The sequence below is a fragment of the Poeciliopsis prolifica genome, unplaced genomic scaffold, assembly GCF_027474105.1.
Source record: "Poeciliopsis prolifica strain line A6 unplaced genomic scaffold, Auburn_PproV2 SCAFFOLD060, whole genome shotgun sequence".
Lineage (NCBI taxonomy): Eukaryota > Metazoa > Chordata > Actinopteri > Cyprinodontiformes > Poeciliidae > Poeciliopsis > Poeciliopsis prolifica.
Genome location: NW_026562435.1, coordinates 643,641 through 665,529, shown reverse-complemented (window position 1 = coordinate 665,529; position 21,889 = coordinate 643,641). Strand labels below are relative to the sequence as shown.

Below are 21,889 nucleotides of genomic sequence, written 5' to 3'. Positions count from 1 at the left end.
ATATTCCCAAAATATATTTGATAGTAAAAGTAAAATACTCTGTTCTCCTTATTTTTTTAGTTTTTGTGGTTTCCATCTTTCTAACTATTAGCTGTTCTTCATCTGCCCTGCACAGACCTAAAATGTATCATCAGTCTGTTTCAATTCAGTAACTCCATTTGAAAGATTTAGAGGTTGTTTGTTTGCCGCAGGAAGCAGTTGCTCCTCATTTCCATTCCACTTCTCACTCTGCAGCTTACTTCAGAGCAACTTATCGGCTTTTCTGCTGTGATTGACAGCTCAGAGACACCTTGCGATGACTTCTCTGCCTCTGTCATGTTTCGTCTCTCTCTATCTTCTCTCCTCTTCCTTTTGATGCGCTTTGTCTCTCCAGCATACATGTAGGCCTTTCTTTAACCTCCCTAGGGACCTCTCTGTCCCCTAGCCTTTGGAAGCTGAAGGAGAACAGTCAATAAAATAAACTGGCTGGATAAGGAAATATATATTTATATATTTTCTGTTTCTCTTTATACTTTCCGCCTCCTTCAGGTCTGTCGCAAAGATGCACAGCTGGAGCCCAGGCTGATTGACGGCTCCAGGCCCTATTTTGTCAACTCTTTATGAGCAATCATCTCCTGTGACTACGTCTCTTGAGACAGACACACTTTGAAAGCATCAGACCACCACCTTTTTTAAAAGCATCAATTGTTTTAAGTGGCCAAGTGCCTTGAAGCGTTGCTTGTATGTTGGAAGAGTTCTAAAGCAGGAAAATATAAGTGCTTCTGTAAGCCTGAAACCCGGTTCTGGATTCTTAGGAACTATGCTGCTGAAGCCTCTGACTCCTCTGCTTTAGAATTTACTGCAATGTTTTATTCCTCACAATCTAAGATTAGGCTTTTTTGTGGATTTAATCATTTTTTCAATACACATTGATGCATTTCTTAAGGGCTGCTAAAATATTTGTTCTAGAACTGTTTGGTTTGTGTATAGAGCTTTATTTAAACTGAACTTGAGCAGAGAAGAATGGTGGGCCACCAGGCTGAGTGTTGCTTATTTGAAATAGGAGTTCTTTCTACTCAAGTGTCCGTAAGGATGGATTAAGCTAGGTTCATAGCTAACACTTCAGTTATGCACTGTGCATTTTGTTGCAGCCTACTGCATCTTTGTCTAGTTCAGAACTAGACAATGGACCTTATGTCCCCCAGCTACCTCTGGAGAATGGCGCCAAAGTTAAGAAGATATAAGAAATGTTTTGGTCTGTCACAAACTCTCAAAATAATACATTGAAGTTTAGAGTAAAGTGAGAAAAGGTGAAAAATGTTTTGAAAAATTCCAGATCCTTTTTACGGTTTGAACCAGTCAGTTCCTGTAGGGATTTAAGCCACATATTAAAGCGTTCTGAACTCTATACCACAATATGAATGGAAGAGATGCATCATGTTCCAGCTCATTCCAGGCTTTGACTAGCAGCTCTTATTGGAGCAGAAATGCTATTTTATGTCTTTCAAAGGGTAGAAGGTATTCAGCGTGTTTTGCCGATGTATCTTATTGCCTTTCATTTTACAAAGGGCATCCCTGACATTTCTATGCTAGGCCAGATAAAAGCAGCATTCATTTCTTCAGCATTGTAACATTTGAATTCAACCAGATTTTAATACTGTTGCAAGTTCAAAAACGTCACTTCTTTCCTTTCTGATAGAAAGGAGATTTAAAAAGGAATAACTGCCTGGAACATCAGGGTCAACCTGTAACTTTGACAGTCAAAGGAATCTGAACCTTCTCATAATATTTAGAAGCTCAAATGCAACATCTGCTTGCTGTTCTGGATCTCTTCAAGGAATAAATAGTTTTTTTCACCAAATCTGATATAAAACAAAAAATCAGTTTGAACAACAAAAGTATGCGCAAATATAGACAAAGAAGCCTCAAGAGGGAATTTCACAGTAGTGACTCACAACTTAAAAGCTCGATTACAAAGCTCTGACAACCATTGCTTTGGAATTTCCTACCCTGATGCTCATTTTATTTGTTTGACTTGTTTGACTCTGTGGTGCGAGACAATTTATAGGGACATAAGAGGCTGGATCACCTGCAAAAGAATTAAGTATGTGCTTTTGTTTTGTTGCACCAATATCCACTGCATCATGCAGGTCCGCCTCAGGATTAATGTTTTTATTTTATCCCTTGACAAAGCTGTATCGACTTTGCTTAAGCACACTCTAAATATGAGATGTCCACTGTGGAACATTAAATGTTCCAGTGAGCAATTGATCTTTGCTTGGGGTCAAAAGCAGCGAAGATTTGAATTTAAAGTAAAATATCTGCCTCACTAAGTCAAATGATATAGCGAGGCTAAACTGGTTGTCCACAGCCTGTGGTCTTGGTAGTTACAATTTAGTAATTGATGAATTGATATTGCTGAGGACAGATAGTAATGATTTATATTGTAAAACCCTATTATTTACAAGGGCTGTTCTTTCTTTCTTTTTTTTTTCTTTTTTTGCTAAACCTGTAAATAAACCCAAATTGATTATACATTCAGTAAGCAGAGGAAAAAACACTGAAACACATGAAATAAGCACACAGAACTTCTCTCCAAAATATAAATGTAATAAAAAGAATTTCCAGTTAAATTACTTCAACAAAAGCATGATGCAAATAATATATGAAAAAATTATGAAACTAATACATTCCCAAAAAACAACATTTGAACTCAGAGAATAATATTGAGTAATATCAAAGTCTAATATGAATTAGGACAACAGGCATGTGTTCAAACAACCAGTTCATAATGCAAAGCAGAATTTATTTATTTATTTGTGTATTTGTAATTTATTGGACACCTCAATTTACAATTAAGATGACAGCCATGCAATAAATATAAAACATTATTTTGAGAAAATAATGTTCCTATTGAATAATTTGCATAATTAACAGTAAATACCCTTTGGATATTTTTTATCGGTCACCACAGTGATGGATCTAATTTTGTATTTCTGGATAGCAAAACAGAAGATTTACATCATGTTCCTCCTCAAAACATGATGGCTTAAATAGACATAGCTCTTTTTTTTTTTTACTGTTTTAAACTCTCTTTACTCTTTTTAGTCTCATACATACAGTATGCACCTTAAATAATATTATTTGTTTAGGGCAACCATTTCCAGCGCTGACCACAACACAGACAGAGGGAAAGCTATTTGGAAAACAGCTAAATAAATAATAAATCAATAATAACTATCTCAGTGTTAGTGTTCAGCTTTTGAGAAAACTCAAACTTTTCACATTTTAAGGATGATTTGTTGCAGCTCAGTCAGACGTCTGATTTTGGGCAATCTATAATTCAAAGGTTCCTTCTGCAGAATTATGAATAAGACAGGCTCAAGGTCTGTTCCTTTGAACCAAACATTGACACTGGGAACAATAGCCCAAAGTTACATGAGACAACAGATTAATTTTAAGAAGCAACATCTTTCTGCACCATGCAGTGAAGTAGGACGTCCCCTTCAAGGTAGCAGGGAAGTCCTTTCTAGTGCAACAGCCGCCACAGCTGCTCTTCCTAACATGATGGTGATGTCATATATTTACACAGTGAAACTCTTCCTGCGAAAACTGAATGTGGGTTAATGCTGTGCATTGTGGGACTATGAGGTCTGAAACCAATCTCTTTGTTCCTGTGGGTATGTCCTTCATGACTGGAGGTATTTATTACATGGGGAATACTAAACATTAAGAAAGAATTGTTTGTACCACACTGTTGATTATTTTTTCTCATGAAATAAGCCTAAACCAAAGGCAGGTTGTTTTTAGGCCAAAGCCAAGTGTTTTTTTTTTTTTTTAAATGAACAGCACTTTCAGAAACAAACTGAGTCCAAAATAGCTTTTGTGAATTTATGTCTATGGCAGTAATGAACCAAAATCTTACAAACAGAGCATGAGAAACCCTATGAAACCAGCAGCATCATAAGAAACAACAGGATAATTTGTCAATAAACTACTTCTTTTTGTCCAAGTGAAGCTGGCACAAACTTAATGGTCCATTACTGCCACTGTCTTTGAGGACCAAGATACACCTGAAATGGGGAAGCTAAAACAAGCAAAGATACACACTCAAATACACAAAAAAATATAAAAAAGCCATTTGCAGATCTTCTATATCCTGCAGAAATGATTTTTAATTTCCTTTAAGAAGCACAAGAGTTCTCTGATAAGCAAATCTCTCTAAAGAGTGAGATTTTCTCTACACAAAGCTCCTCATCTCCGTTCTCATCCTCTCTCTGGATCTTTTCTGTTTCTTACAACTATTAAGGATGTGTTCCATTGATTCCTGCTGCTGCCATTTCTTCCATAAGCCTGTCTGGTGCGTCCCCATTATTTTTGAAAGTTTTGTTCAACCAGTGCATGCTCCGACCTCGCCATAAAAAGTGCTATTGTGCTCTTCTATGCTTCCCCCATTCATGCTAACTTTAATATTGGGTTGAAACCAGACAAATCCCTTCCATTTTATCTTGATTGCATTTGTTGCTAAAATATATGATATTGCAATATATATATGCTCTTTGTATTAGTTGATAGTTTGTTAACTTACTGCTACATGTGCAGAAACCCAATTAAATTTTAGCTGACCAACCCACACTTAAAACCCTCCACCCTTTTAAAAGCATGTCTGAGCTTCATCGTGACTCATAAAGGCAGGATGGATCCACACATCCTATATGCATAGAGGAAGAGATTTATTTCCTTCTCATTTACCGATATGGACAATGTATACAACTTTTCTCTTCAACTCCCTCGCCCAATTGGTGTATATAAAATAAACCTCCATATAAAATAATCCTCCTCCTGATAATAAATGAATGAAAACAAAGTCTAGCCCTTAGCCTTTGTAACACACTACTTCTTGTCAGACATAATCACACACACACACACCCTATAAGGTTTTGCCCTCAATATATTTTGATGCTTCACTTCATTTTTGTCTGCACTTTTTTATATGAGCAGTATAATTATGCAGTAAATATAAAATCTCCAACACAGTCACTGTCCAAAGTTTACATATACTCTGACATAGTTTATGAGTGGTTTGCATGAAAGTGCCATCCCTGGTGATAAAGAGCGGTGCTCTGTGACAGTGTCATATTTATAATGCTTTTTAATAGCAGAGCATGTTGAACTTTACTGCTGTAGATGGTAAACACTGAGAACATTTTACCATGTAAAAATAATGCTGGACACTTTGATCTATTGTCATATGTTTTCTGTCACATTGCTGTTCAGTGTCAAAAAGTATGAGTCTAAATAAAAGAATGGCTGCTGTGTTACTGCAGCAATGTAGAGAAGTGGTGAGCACTACTGTCTCACAGCATGAAGGACTCCTTAAGGTGGATTTTTTTTCTGTAGATTGTCTACCTGAGTAGCTCGGTCTTTAAATCTAACAAAAATAATGTATCTGAAATTTCTACTGAAAAAAATAATGAGTTAAACTTAAAATGATAGATATATAAAGACACGAGGAGGAAGGTGCTGTGTGGACATTCTTAGAGATGAGGTTATCCTGAGCCGGTGTTGTACTTTTGCTGTTGCAGGTTTAAGCTGCTGAAGGACAAACTGAACACTTTTTCTCAATTTGATACTTTCTTCTTCTACTGTCCAATTTGAATCATGTGGTTTTATTTCAACTGTTGACTTTGTGTTTCATCTGTTATTTTTTCTCCCCATAGAATCTGGAGCTCCATTCATTCTGTTTGGCTGTGAATCCTTCCTGGAGGACGACATCGGCTGAGATGACAAAATGTTCTCTCTTTCCTGCTGTTTAACTTAGAAAGCACTTCTACATCAGTTCTTCAGCTTCCTTTTGTACCTCTGCTCTGTCTCAAACCGCCAGTTGGTGGTGGCAGATGAAGAATCTCGTTCTCAGGTTTCTTCGTGTTAATGGAGAGTTTTTTTCACTCCGATGTCGCTAAATGCATGTTATGTATGAGGATTGCTGAAATGACAACAACACCATGTAAGTGATTGTCTTTTTAAAGTTTCACTTTGAATAACAAAAGTGAGGCTTCTCTGCTGCTTAATAAAATGTATTTAAAATGTATGAATGATTGAACTGAAGTGACTTTTGTAAAGGGCCTCAAGATGACATTTGCTGTGCTGTATAAATAAGCTAAATTGAATTAAAAATATTTGATGTATAAAACAGAGCTGATGTGTAATAGAAAGATTAGTAGTTTGGCTGCCGCAAACTACTAAAAAGTGACCAGTGTGTACCTGCAGGGAGTCAGAGACTTACTGGGGGTAGCAGTTGTTAATATTTGACATTAAAAGAAAACATCAGCTCATTACATCTGGCATGTTGAAGAACTTGCTCTCCTTGAATCTTTAAATCACAGTTAGCCTTTATGACAAAAACAGCAGCTTTAGCCACTACCAGTATATCTACCTACAGGTCTACCTACAACAAAAAAAGCTTTTAAAGCTTATAAATATAATTGTGTGTATGTGTGATTTTGAGTGCCCATTATCATAATAATTAGAATCTTTTGTGAAAGCAAGCTTACCTGCAAGTATTTCAAATCAGAGCTAGGAACAGTACAATTCCATTAATGCAGACACTCTGGCTTTCGGTTCGCTTAAATTAGTTTTACTGTTGACACTTCCAAGTTTCTTCACTTTAAGAGAGTAAAAAAGGAACAGACCTGCCAGACCTCATTAAGCTTAGAGGTGTTCTGTCAGACAGACTGGAAGAGGCATCAGATCCTTTCAGATTGAATTTGTTTGGTTCAATCATGGCAGGCAGATTGCTCGCAGACATACAATGAAACATGAGAAGTAAGCTTGATTTGATCGTAATGACCGCAAGTTGCTTCTACCTCAAACAGTGTGGCTCTCTAGAAATGATTTGGATGGAAAAAAGATTGCTAATGGCTCCAATCAGCCTGCTTTTGAAAATCTGAACAGATGTATCATTTCCCTTGCTGTTGAACAAGCCTCAATCTTCAGTTTTTTAAAACTGACTCGACAAAATCTGTGTAAAAAAGATTTGTAACTCAAAAATATTTGATGATAAACCTGTACACAACGTATGTTTCAATGTGTGCATTTTCCCAGCTCCAGCATGTCTTTCAGAGGAAGAAAAAGACAGTGCAGAGATTTTAATTGCCTTACCTGAGGGTAACATGTTTCAGATGATGTAGAAACTCAGCAAATCCCAATTAAATACAACACGGACGACGAACAAAGTTTTGTTGCATGTGTTGACAGGAAAAGAACAAAAGCCTGATTAAAAGAGCTTGTTAAGGGGAGAAGCCTGACTCAGCAACTTCAAAGCAAATTTTGGATATCTAATAAGTGTCCTGGGAATTTCAGTTAGTAATTTCACAGTTTTAATCTTGCCATTTGAAACATGGCAGCATAATGTGTTTGCTTTAATGTGAGTCAGCAAATTAAGTGCCTTTTTAAGAGACCATACCTCCAGAATATGTGATCAGGCAAAAACTGGAGTCTACGCTTCATGTGAGCATTAATTAGTTGCACAAAAAGATTTGAATAAGAGGTGCTGGACATCACAGGTCCGGCCTGATGACCTTTGCTACAGGTCAGGTAATTTTATTTATATAGCACATTTTCAGCAACAAGGCAGTTTAAAGTGCTTTACATGAATTACAAGAGAATACAAACAAAACAATAAAACCAAAAGAAAGAACAAAAAGATCAAACAAAAGAAGTTTGAACTCAATGTTTGCCCCATGTTTGGTCAGATTAGTGATGCATGAAACTAAGTATTGTTTCTCCATGTTTGATTCTATAAAGTAGATGGTTCTAAATGTTGATCGAAGGTAATGAGTAGTTTCTCTGGATAAACTAATGCAATGAGAGAGAGGACCTTCCCTCTCTCTCATTGCCCAATTCACTGTCAAGTGAAACTGATTTCTCTCTTTTGGCTTATGGACGATTTATGCTGCAAGTAAGTAATGAGAGCGTTTTTTAAATGGCCGTAGTAAGTGATACATGTGGTGATGAATAATGGAGAGACATTGCTGGGGGGGGCCAGTAATGGGTGTGACTTTGGGTCACCTCTTGTCGTGATTTGGAGGACTAATTTTGATGACCTCCCCTTCCTTTCTTTGGTTTTGCATGTAAAACAGCAGACATGTGTTGTCTTTCATGTCTGCAATGAAGTGACAAGGTAAAGGTGGAATGCTTCCGACTTGTTGGTGAAGAAAGAGCTGAGCCATTATAGTGGTGTATCTACATCAATACAGGGTACCTTGATGAGAAATAGCTCTTGATCATTAGACAGAGATCCCAAATGCAAACAGCTGAAACAAGCTGCCTCTGTAAGGCAGCTGGGCTCCAGCTGAGGGTTTGGACTAAGAGCTCCATAATATGGGAGCATAGAGTAGAGCCACTGGTTTCAGCATGGAAAAGACAGACTTGAGCTGATTCAGGAATCTCCTTTGCATTACGTGACATTTTGTGAAAAATACATAAAGAATTCTATCCCTTTTTACATATTTAATCTCCAGAATCTTTGTCTTTTTTACTCCTTAATTGAAGATTTAGAATTATTTTCATGGTCAAATCTGAAAAACATAAGCAGCTTCACTGGTTTGTTGATAATTTTACAACTATAGATAGTAATTGTGAAGTTATTTTACCAATTTAAAGGTAATCACCAAAAATGTTCCGTGACATGTAAACAACCTTTAACTTGGAAGAAAGCTTTTTTTTTTTTTTTTGCAGCTTTTAAAACAGTTAACAAATAATTAAAACATGGATGTCAGTGGTTAAGTGAATTAAGAAAAAGCCTCCACATTATTTCTCAGACTAAAAGCCTGTGTTATCAGAAGTGGCACATAAAATGACTCCCTGAATCAGTGCATCGTGAAAAACTTTTATTTGTGAAATACTGCTAAAGTACACAGCAATTATCCAACTGTTTTGTTGCCTGTGACAGTGGCCCTGGGAACACTGCCGCACATCTAGATCAAACAGTTGTGCTAAATTAAAGAGTGGGTTATCAGACTGGGCAGGAGTGTTTGATGTGCACAGATGAGATGCATTATTATGGTAAACAAGCCCCCCTTATCAAGCTATTCCTACAGGGCCCTCTAGCTAAGCAGTCCAAAGCAGCGTTTGCCCTTGGTCAGACAAATACACACACACACAAACCACACACACACACACACACACCACACACACACACAACACACACACACACCCCCACACACACACACACGCATACACACACACAGACACACACACACACCTACACACACACACCCACACACACACACGCACGCACACACGTGCACACATAGAAACCAGAGCATAAATATATGCTCTGTTGATCCTTCACACTCCACTCCAAACAGCCACCTGCTCTCCAAATGTCAGTCAGTCTCCGGAATAATTTGTTTCTAGTCATTGACAAAGAACGGGAAATGTCACAGTTTTCCGAAGAGGATGAAATCTGATTGATTTCCAATTAGTACTAAAACAAAATGCCAGTATGCCTCCCTCCTAAACAGACCTCCCCTGTGTCCTTGTGTGAAATACTGCTTGTACTGTATTAGTGGGACAGTTAGAAAAGAGGAAACATTAAGAAGCAGTTGCAACCTGAAAGTTACAGAAGGCCCTGGAGTATTTCATATAAGGTTCCAACTATGTAGTCTAAAGATTATATGTAACTTGTCATGAAATGTGAAGCCCTGAACTAAACTATTAATAAACAAACATGAAGTATAATAAAGTAAACAAACAAACAAAAAAAAAATCCATTTTCAGAGAGAATGCTGGACTGTTGTCAATGTAGATAGTCTTTGGGTGAAATGGTTCTAGGACTTTTTGTGATTGCGGCAACGTAGCAGTGAAGGTTAAAGAAAAAAAAGCAAGGCACATCAAATTCCTCCATATGTGAGCATATGAGGAAAATATCTTGGCTGTATTAAATCACAACACACATTCACTTTGCTATACATACCTCCACATCCATACGAGTCTTTATCTGTCTGGCTAGCATGCTGAAAAGAAAGCTAGGATTATTCTTCTTCATCTCACTCAAAAGTTGCTATGGGGTCAACTGAGTGTTAAAACCATTTATTTTTGAATTAGAGGACTATTTTCTTTCTAAATTAATGGGGCTCCACATTCTTTCTGATCCACAATGAATATTTGAGTATACTGCGGTACATTAAAATTAGAAACTAGCCTTCTTAAACGTTGGGATTCTTCTTCTTCCAGAAACCAGAAAAAAAAAAAAAAAATGTTTCCCAAAGATGAAGGTAAAGTCATATCTATTTTTCAGGAAAGTTATTTCAGCAGGGTAACTGTTGGTTTGTTATGAAGCAAAGTTTAGTCTGTTTTAGCATTGGTTACGGAAGGAACAAATGGTGTGTACTTTAAATCGGGTGAAATGTTGTTGATATTTTGGCTATGTTGCTTCATAAACAGTATACATGTTTGGGGGTCATACCCTCCCAGTCCAACCCAGACAGAATGGAAATAATAATAATAATAATAATAATAATAATAATAATAATAATAATAATAATAATAATAATAATAATAATAATAATAACACATATCAGCATATTAAAATCATTTATTGTGCTCCAGAAGAGTAAGACTATTTAACCAGAAAGAAAGACAAGTGACAAAAATTCTACATTACAAATGCCAGACCTGCTCACATGGTTCCCCACTTCTCACATGGCATTTGAAGAACAAACCTCTCCATAGCTTTAAGACAGTTTGCAAAAACCTCCAAGGATGTAGCTGAGGTTTTGACTGTTGCTGTGAACTGAGGTCAGAAAATGGCACGTTGCTCTTCATTCATTCACAGCGTTCGCTCTACCGCTTCCATTTGCTTTGACACAGGCTGAGTGTTGGCCATGGTCAGGGTAGATTTACACTAGAACAAAAGTGAAGCATCCCCCTAGAACAGGGTGTCTTAAGTGTCCTTAGATCCCAACTGTGAACCTTTCTCATCAAACCTACACATGATGGGGCTCAAAGGAAACAGCTCATGCAACTCCATTTAGTTTTGTTTGCTTTAAAAGCTCCCCTTGAAATTGACTGAAAATCTGTGTTTTATGGAGGGTGACACTGCATAGGAGTCATTCTCATCTCTCAGGCATTCTAGGATTATATCGGCATTCTGGACATGTGGCTCTGAAAGAGGCGCTGCTTTGAGTGCAACACCTTTAAATCCAAAGTCAGACAAGATGGATGTCATTTTGGAAACACAGTAACCAGTAAATTTGAAACCGCAACCAACAAAGATAAATGAAAAACATGGATTAAATAAGCTGTTTACAAAGTTCTGTTTTTGACTGTGGAAAATACAGCAGAATGTTGCAAATTAATTATATTAGTTCAAAATGAATGCAACAAAACAGGACAAACAAAAATACAACTAAACTTTGACATTGTGGGGTTGCCATCTTATGTAGGGTATAGAAAAGAAATCCAATTAAAACCGCAAATGCATTCTACTCATGATCATAATGTTTTCTGAAAATACTTTTTTTTTTGTTGTTGTTGTTGTTTTAACCAGGGGCTGAATCCAAAACAAACAAGTTAAAAAAGTTAAATTTAAGCACATGCATCACCAGAAGGAAATTAAAAATGAAAAGCTTTCTTGCCATCTAACTCCTGATATTCTCTATAAAAATGCCACAAGTTAATAGCTGTAATTAAATTTTGAACTCATTTCAGATGTATTTGCCCATTTAGTGAAACGGCTGGGTTTAACTGTTAAACATGAGCTCAAAGGCCTTATGTTTCCATCAAAAAGTAGTTTTAAAACCTCTTTTTTTTAAAGAGGGGTTGTTAAAAGATTTTCCAGGAAGCAGAGTTCCAGAAAACAGTTATGATAATCTATATGTCTATCCAAAGTTTTCAGTCTGATGCCAGGAAAGTCCTTGGATACTTGGTAAAGAGGAACTATTGCAGCCTACAGAACAACAGCAGTGTTGTTTTTCAGACTCCAACAAAAACAGATTTATGATTGGTGATATAGTTGGGCAGCGATTGTACTGACTGAACATGTTTTAATATTTACATGTTTTACTGTCTGCCATCCAGGCTAAATGAAAGAAATAAATCCAAATGGTCTTTCTTGAAGCTTCCGCCAAGACTATGAACTATAAAGAAAAAAGGTAAAATGTCTTAAAATCATAGATATATTTCTTAAAATTATACATATTCCCCCCCCCCATTTCAGAAAGAAAAAAAAATAGATCAAGGAATTGTTTCAATCTTTTTTGACTAACTTTTGTTAGGTTTAGTCACTTTTAGCCCTTACTTACAGAATGACATCATACTTAAAGCATGACATCATGCTTTAAGTAAGGGCTAGAAGATGATTAACAGCTAAACAAAGCTGTGGATGTCATGACCAGGGACTGCTCAGCAGTGTTCTCATGTGAAAGTCTGGCTTTGTTGGTCAAAGTAACTGTTAAAACCAATTTTTAACTCTAGTCTAGCAATCTTGATATATTAAAATAAGACAAGAAACTAATTAGGAGGTAAAAAAAAAACATGGATTAATGGTTTATGAGGTAGAATATACATTTCGATGGTTAAAATAACAATCACAAACAACCAAAAGCAAATTGACAGGCTGAGTAAAACAGACTGAATGACTATTTATGGATTAATTTCAGAAATTTGTCAGACAACTTCATTTTGCATTCAGATTTTATAAGTGCCTTATTGTTTCTCTTCCTTTGTTTAGCCTGTTATGCCTTTAATCCAGTCATCTGTTATTTATGCCACCATTAGCCAGAGAAAGGGCTAACCAATTCACATTACACTAGTCATTCACACATTCACACACTGATGGAGGAAAACTACTGGAGAGTAGCAACAGCTGGCCTGGGGCAGACTGATAGAAAAGGCTGCTACTGGGCCCCCTGACCAACACCTGCAGGTAAGGTAGGTGAAATGTCTTGCTCAAGGACACAAAGATAAAGCAGAAATTGGACCAGCATGCCTGATAAACTCCTACCAGCGCCGCTACTTTGGTTGATCAAACATGTGCAGCTGGCTCTAGTTTTAATCTATTTTGCAGCACATGTTTGTTTTTCTATTCTGCTGGTGTTCATTTTGAGTAACATCATATTACTCAATATTTACACCCAGGTCTAAATTTTATGGTCAGAAATTTCACCTGGTGTCTCACTTTCTAAATGATTGAAATAACTGATTTTGACTAATTTTCAATTCTCTTAGCTTGTTTGTAAACTTTAAATGTTTTTTTCTGGAGAAAATATATTTTTATTTGTATGTAATTACCACCTACAAGTTATGCTTTGTTATCAGTTGCACCGGACACATAATGTCAAAAACTGAAGTATATCAGCAGCTGACCAGCAAATTTATGGTAATATTTTGCGCCTTGCATATAAAGTTATAAATAGCAATTCATCCTGAACTGTCAGCTACTTAGTATGACTCTGTACGTGCTTGACTATTTACCCATTACTGCAATTACATGCTTAATTCAGTGGTTGGCCTTTAGACCGCCACTGACAATGCAGTGTCCCAGTCCCTGTGAAGATCTATAGAATAAATACACTTGCTGTCAGTCAACTGATACAGTAAAAAGAAAATGAAAAAATAAAAAATAAAATAAATCTAATGCCTTTTAGTAAAGGAAAATTAAATTATTTGTTAATAATTTTTGTGTTTTGTAATATGACAAAAAAGTAAGTCTTTAAAGGCAACAAATGATTTCCTAATTAGATGTCACCAGGCAAAGTAATCTCATCATGGTCAGTCACCACGTCCATCCAGGGTGTATTTTTATTGCTTTTTAAATGAATTAATTCATGCATTTGTTTATATATAAATTTTTGTAGAGCCACAAGAGAAAGAAAGTCAGTGATGAAGCAATCTACTGCACTCTGCACTAAATCAATGCTTGAATATTTTGGACAACACAGGAATATGATAATAAGTTATGATATCACTAATAAGTCTGTGACTATAAAACACGTAAACAGACTGCAACTTGTTGAAATGCATAAGTGAAAAATAATACAGGTGTGAAGAACAATAAGAATGTGAATTAAAATTTAAGAGCAAATAATTTATAATTTTCTCAGTTGTGATGCTCACTGTGTTTGCTAAGGTCATTCTAGTGATTGATGGAAGCAGTTTAGTCATTTGGGTTTCAATCACTGTCATGTTGTCATAGTGACCCTTTCGGGTCATCCTTTCATTCCTGCTTCACACGGGTTTCTTAATGATGTAACCCTCCAGAAATGCAGAGAGCAGACAAAACTGACAGAAGATTAAAGAAAATGAAAAAGTGCTTCATGACTTGGCGAGAAACATAATGGAGGTATTTAATATTTCAATAATAGTTACCACAATTGTTTTCAAATTGAATGCAGTGCCTGCTCACATTGGGCTAATAGTTTTTTGACCTAACAATGCCGTGTTGTTTTATTGGAATTATGTGCTGATAGGTTGTGTTTTATAACTTTGTTTATCTTGTTATTGTCTTGCGGTGGAAACAACAGAAAGCTGACCACTTAGTGTTTCATTGTTGAAGGGTCTCTGGCACATCTTCAAAATAAATCACAGTAATGGAATTACAAACAAAAGCTCATGGTGATCTTTCTGGGTCTAATAAATATTATGTCACACTATATTGAATCAGTTTGATTTCCATGCAGGAAATACGGTGAACATAAACCAATATGCTCAAGCAATTTTGCATCAGTTTTGAGGATTTTTTAAACATTTCCTATAATATGTCAAAATTTAACCTTGCATCCAACTTGGGTGCAGCAGCAGCAGTCTGTATTCATTATTTTAAAGAACTGCATAGTGCTTGAGAGAGAGCCAAGAGGGGCAGGATGTACTCTCAGTACAGAGGCCTCCACATGTCTACGTTTTAGTGAAAAGAAAACAGGGAGACAAGCAATTGAGCCTAACAAGCAGCCTCTCTGTGCCAGCACACAGATTTTTGTATCTGAGCAAAGGCTATCTGTGGCATTCCTTTCACTGCGTGTTTTGAAAATCACCACTTTGCCCCCGCAGTGACTCAAACCTTGTAAGCCATGGGATTTGACTGCAGTCTGCTTGGCTGGATGACTCATTCCTTCTCAGTGGCTAACATTGTTAGATGCTGAGGCTTCACTGACCTAAAGACGTTACCAGGCACCCTCGCAGAAGGCGGCCTACTGAAGACTGTACAGATGCGAAGGGAGCCGTTTTGTTAAGCAGTCCAAGCTGCCAGCTTGACGGGAAAGATGAGCCAGACAATCCCTGAAAAGGAATGCAACAGCTCTTCAACATCAACTAAAAACAAGCTCTGAGGCCCCGCATCTTCCTCCCTATCCAAACAGTGCTGTGCAAAGGTTTGGTCTCCACTAGTCATCGACATGTCTGCCTCTGTAAATATCTAAACAAACACTGGATGAACCGAGCTGGAAAAGCATATAATCTATAATATTGTGAGTGTTTGGAAGTCAATGTATTTTTTCATTTTATATATCTGTTTCATTAACATCTTAACTTTTTTAAATGTTGTCCTAAGCCTCAGCAGTCTTGAGAGCCCTGAAGGAGCTGCAGGATATTTAGTTAGCAGCCTAAATATAAAGCATCCTAAGTAAACATTCCGTTAAATAAAATTTTTCTCCACACAAATTTATATTTACTGAAAAAAAAAAAAATATTTATAGCCAGCAAGTGAGCTTTGTAAATATTCAGTTAGCAAACTAGTTGAATATTTAGCTCATTAACTAAATGTTTAGTTTGAAACTACATTTCCAGCTTGCCAATTCAATATTTATTTTGAACTGAACTGTGACATTTATATAATATGGTGAAAAATATGACTTTGAAAAATTAACACCTAATTTTGTCTCCCATGATGCATTAAAAACCTGTTCATTTTTGACTGAGTAACAAACAGGACCTCATACCAGACCAGCTAGATTTAGCTGTACTTACACAGGAAGCCTATTGGTTGTGCAAAATTCTAAACTCAACACAAAAAGGAATGAATTCTGTATTTGATTGGTATTGCTGTACCAATACTTTTGGCAATAAATGTTGTGTATTTTCTCTTACATTTGCAAGGAAAATCCATTTGCAGGTTGATCAGCTGAGGAGCGAGTATGGCCTGTTTTAATTAAAATCCACTCTGCCGGGGCCAAGCTGTTTGTAGAGGAGGTAGTGTACTGATGATACTAGACAGCTTATCATCATTCTCAATGCAGAGAGAAACTGATGTGAGATCTGACAACCAGTACGGTCCAATATCTCCTCAGACGTGGTCCAAACTCAACATGCCAAGACAACGATGCTCTCCCCAACAGAGCCAGGTTTTTCAGAGACCTCCTCCAGAATTTGGGAGTGGAGAGGATCAAACTGAGTGTCTGCAGTCTTTAACCCCTCTGGACACTTGGGATTATCCTGTTGGTTCTGGTATTGCTAGTGTCCGTCACAACCAAAATGCCTGTTTCTATCGTTCTATAATGCCAAAATACTTTTACCCCATGCTCAACTTGTCTGTGAAACCCTCAAATATTTTCTAATTTCCTTCAAATTTTCAGTTTAAAGACAAAACAGGATTTACATCAGCAAAAGCTAAGGAGGCAAGAATCATATCAACAACGTGGAAATAAATGACCAAATGCAGATTTTCTTCCTGTTTGTGTTAAGTTTCTGTGGATTATGTGATTCTGTGCTTCTTGAAAAGAAACTAGAAGTATAAACAGGTGGTAGTAAATGGTGACCTTGTCAGATTATTGAGTTTGCAACATCTCTTTCCTCATTTTTTTTTCTTTTTTGCCAACAGACATGCAGAGTCCTGATGTTTTTTTTTTTTTTTTTATGTTTTCTTTATTAAGATGTCTTCCAAAACAAACAATCTAATAAAAATTAAGAAAATATGTACTTTTTTAAACAAACTTTTGGAGAATACCCTTTAATTAGACAGCTGGCTAAATGGCATGAAGAAACATGTTGGGGAGGGGGAGCGCTACGCTTCCGGTGGAAACTCCGCTCACTCTGCAACTCTTGATGTCTCAGGAATTTAAACTGCAACAAATGATTGGTAATAAACCTGAACCCAGAAACAAGCTCCTCTGTAATTCCTCACAATATGGATGTCAAGAAAATAGCCAGAAATATTAAATGAACTTATAACATCTCTGCTAATGAAAGCTAGTGTTTAACTTTTTTGAGCAAAGTTACATTAAAAGAAAACATTTCATATTAAGAAACCTTTAAATACAATTCAGCTCAAGGCTGACTGGTCAACTGATCATGTTTTAACTCCTTGTAGATCTTTTAGCATTTACAACAAATGCTTCCTCAATGGACTTTACAAGAGGAACAGATGGTTCTTTATACAAGCATGTTGTCAATTCAGTCCCATCCAATCATACAGATAAATCATACAATGCTCCAATTTAATCTGAGAACCGAGTTAATGGCAGGATTAGCTCCTTTGGTGACTTTATCTAGAAAAGAAACATAGGCAAACATAAATTCTCTAAGACAGTAGGTAAATTGATAATAAAAATAGTACATGCAGAGTAACCTAGTGATTTGCGTGAATAGCTAATAATATCATCTGAAGAAAAAGATGCTGAAGTTATTGGGGGTCACAGATCAGCTGATGGCCTTCATGGAAGTGACTCAGCAAACTGAAACCATAGTTCTTTTTTGTTTTTTTTTATTTACTTGAAAGTCGGCTAGTCAGTTAAGCCAAAACATTTTGAATGTACATCACACCTATTCCAAGAAACCTTAAGAGTAGAGAAAGAATAGTTACTAAAAGGTTGATTTAATTATCCTTATGGCAACTCAAAACACAAAGCAGCAATCTCAAGATGGGCGAATGGAAAACAGAAACAATAAACACAATGAAACATATGTAGACAGAAAGATCTATCCAGATAAAACAGCAAGTCAAATTTTCAAAAGATTAAACTTATTCCAAAAGGAAGGAAGAAAAATCCAATTGCAGCTAGAAACTTTCTTTGTGTCTTCAATTAATAGACGTTTAGATTAGCTGGTTCAGAAGGTTGAAAACATCCTGAAAGCGACCAAGACCAACACAGACTTCTGCTTCTATGTTCTTAAAATAAAGTAAAATAAAATAAAATAAACATGAAATACTGTGTAAGGTAAAAATTATACAAGTCTACTGGTTTTCAGACTGATTTACTTTCAGATCCGACAGTTACTCTGACCAGATGTTTGGTGCTAAGTGAGTTTCACGTGTACAAAACATCCGAACTCCATTTACTCTTGGAAACAATCACAGGCTGTGATTACAGCAACCTTTTTCTTATGTGGCTTTTCTGAGTTAATGGGCTAAAGGAGTGAAAGAGACACATTTGTTGAATAAGTTCTGATGTTGCGAACATTTCCCTCACATGACTGATCAGCTGTTTGTGTGCATTAAAATTGCAACATCATCAATACTAGTTGGGATAACAGAACAATTGGAACTTGTCTGATAGCAGTAAACTCCTGAAAACCTCTGTTCATTTCTCTAAGATGTGTGATCCATGCTAGTTTTCAACTTCTACTTCCTGTTTGTTACGTGTCAACAACATCTTATGGAATCTCAACCAGAAGAAGGAAACACGCCGAATTCGCTTTTCCTTTGTTGTTTTTAGTCAGCAACATTTTCAAATTTTACTTAAAATATGCATGATGTTTGGATGACTTCTGTTTACATAAAAATATAAACTATTGAACTGCTGTGATGTTTTTTTTTATATTGGGGTTGTGTGTTAGGACAGTAGATATCCACCTCGGTCTTGGCTCCTTTTGGACCAGTCATCAGCATCAGCCTCTGGGACAAACTTCATTTTGGTTCATGCTTAATTAAGAGGGTAAGAGATTCATGTGCTGTGCATAAAACATTAACTGCGTATAAGCTTTTAACAGAACCTGAGCTGCCCTTTTAAAGAAGTGGGTACCTTTTATTAACTCTGACACCATGGCAGAGATTTGGAGCACAGCACTTTGTGTGTGTATATATAGGAAAAAAGCAAAAGAAAGACATTAAGTTGAAGAGGTAAGACTTTTTGCTTTTGATCATCTTGCTTTACTGGCAGACACACCGACATCTCTCCAACACAAAGTACCACCTAACTTGATTCAACTTGGCTAATGATGAAAACTACATGAAAAGTGCATCGTGGGAATTGACCCAGCCTGATACTCGCTCTTCCTCTCAGCCTCCTGCTGTGCATTTCCGTTGACTCCCACCCCGTGTGATCTGTCTGGCTTTTATCTTGAATTAAACATCTATAGGCAGTCATGTTTAAGTAGCTCTGGAGTTCAGAGCTTTGTTGGATAAATCATTAGCAAATCTACTTCGCCTGGAGATGGAATTCTTCTCTATATTTTTCAATCATTTCACCCTCCATTTTCCTTACCAATTGGGTTCCACTGTGTTATATTTTTATCTTAAAGTGTCAATTTTTTGGGGGGACATTGGGATGATGAGAGGTCAATGGAATAAACAGTGTAGGTAATTACTTTGATACGGTCCGGTCCGGTGCACCAATAGGTAGAACAGCAAAAAACATTGATTTCAACTGAAGGTACAATGGGTTTGATTGATACAATGTAATGTGATTTACCCACTATCAAAAAGTAGTACCAACACATAGAGTACAAAACTAGTCCTTATATGTCCAGCCCACTCAAGCTATATTATGTTATGCAAGAAATCTTTACCATATGCCCACCCCCATTTTTTTTTTTTTGTTTGTTTTGTTTTACTATCTAAATCCATCCAGTGACATCCACAAACCGGGACTGCATTTCCCAAGGTTCCATGAGAGCATTGTGTTTTCTAGTTATCCAATAAGGAAATAGGTCTTGAATCTCCCCAACACAAAGAACAGGGTGAAAATTATTCTTATTAATGACATAATCAGCAGAGCAGCCATCAAGCAGGTAAATTGTCATGCGCATCGTGCTAAAATATCCCAATTATCCTTTGTCCCCCCAGCTCTCTGTGTTGAAGTTGGAACTGCCAGAAAACCGCTCAGTGCGTTCTCACTTCCTACGTCCCGGTCCGACTGGCAGGTTGCAGTGTGAACACCCCGCCCAAGAGAAGTGGGCTTAAACAGCCTTGGTGCTTAGATATGTAAATAGGTCCTATACAATAAAACTGTTTCAATCAAAAATAAAAGGATGAAAAGTATTTGCAAGATTTTTTTTTTCCTCCTCAAAATGGTTCTGTTGTGCATACAGGGTCGTCTTATCTTAAAGTTTTCAGTTCTTTGCTTTACTCTGTTGCTTTTGGCTTATCTTACACAGCCTCCGTTTACGACCCTCGGACATGCCTCGACTGGTTAGCACGGCGTCTGGTTTGTGCCCCACAGAGTGTTCTGCAGAGTAATGCCAAAGGAAAACAATATGTTTTCTTTCCTTTACAAAGTGCTCCCCTCTTCTCACCTCCAAGGCTTGTCTGATGCTCCGTGCTGCTTCCAGATAATACTGTCAAGCAGTCGTTTGTCAGAAAATCCCGAAGGCCATAGCTGTCGCTAGAGAGAAAAAGTGTTTCACTGTTCCTTTTTGTTGCTGTAATACCAGAACAAAAATAATGATAAAAAAAAGTCTTTCTCAAATGTTCCAGATTGTGAGATGTTGTTCTGCTGTAACTTTTTTCCCCTCATGTCTTTCCTTTATTTTTTTCCTACAAAACCATAATTACTAATATTATTATTTTTTGATTCTCTGATCCAAAGCATCTGAAACATTTTATTATATTTCCTCTGGTATCAACAAAATGTGGTATAATTCCAGTGTAATTCCATCGGCCCGGATCTTGGCATCTCTGGGCCGGCGGTTTAACTCCTGAAAAGTCTGTCTTTCAGCAGGTCGTCCTGGACTTTCCTCTGCAGCGCTGCAGTTAGCTTGTTGCCTGAGTCGCCAGAGTCCTGCCTGTATGGGTCCATCCACTGCGCTATACCCGGGTGGTGGAGTGTGAGTGTGGATGTGGATGAGGCAGAGTGTTGTTCTGCCCACTGCTGGGATATGTGTTAAATGAGTGGAGTGAGGTGAGGCCTCCCATGGTGCTGGGGATCATGGTTATGGTGTTTGGTGTCATGAGTGGAATGTCGTCTGGTGAGCGCCTCATAGCCAGGGTGTAGTCAGGGGGGCAGGCAGTCCTCAGGACCACGTCATGTGCGTGGAGGGAGTCCCCCACCCCTCTGCAGTCCCTGTCCAGGTCAGAGTGCTGCTTCATCTGCAGAGACATAATCTCCTCCTCCTGAGTGTGAGCCAGGTCGTTGGCGGCGCTCCGCTGTGGGCTGCAGCGACGGTGGACGTCATGCCTCCTCTTGTCCTTTTTATAGTAAAGAGCAGCAAAGGCCAGGATGTTGAGGAAAAGCAAAGAAGCTCCGACAGCAATAGTCACTGAAAGTTCTGTGGAGTAATCCCGCTGGTCCACCAGGTGAGGCTGGTTGTGGCTGCCCTGCGTCTCGGTGGGGAACGGAGTTGGGTTTGGACGCTTGGTAACCAGAACTTTGGTCTTTGGTGTGCGGTTAGTGGCTTCCGGAGGGGGAATCTGTACAAAGATAGAAGACCAGATAAAGATTTTATTCTAGCTTTGACACTTCTACACCTTTAACTGCTTCTGGCCTTTTGATGACAAATAAATGCTGGGAGCACTTTACCAGCTTCTTGCTATTAACGTTTTCCCATAAATGTCAAATCAGAACTTGAGACCTGAATGTAATTCTGTTCGACTCAGAAGTATGTAGGAGTCAAAGCTTGGAGATAAATTCAGGAACTATGACTCTTTCACGGTGATAGGAGAAAGTTTTTTGTTATAACAATAATCCAGAGAAGTGTAACCATTTTATTGTTACAGCCTTTGTTATTCTGATTTCAATGAGATATGAATCTTGTTATA

General features: G+C 37.4%; 1 protein-coding gene across 2 annotated transcripts in view; it reads right to left on the bottom strand.

The window, feature by feature from the left end:
- Positions 1–10,561: 10,561 nt before the first annotated feature.
- The window catches only part of nlgn1 (neuroligin 1), a 323,083-nt gene continuing 311,755 nt past the window's right edge, over positions 10,562–21,889 (bottom strand). For both annotated transcript variants that reach the window (XM_055060475.1, XM_055060476.1), the window contains one exon: positions 10,562–21,541. In XM_055060475.1, coding sequence (XP_054916450.1) covers positions 20,939–21,541 — 603 coding nt within the window. In that variant the 3' untranslated portion in view covers positions 10,562–20,938. The remainder of the gene's footprint in view (positions 21,542–21,889) is intronic.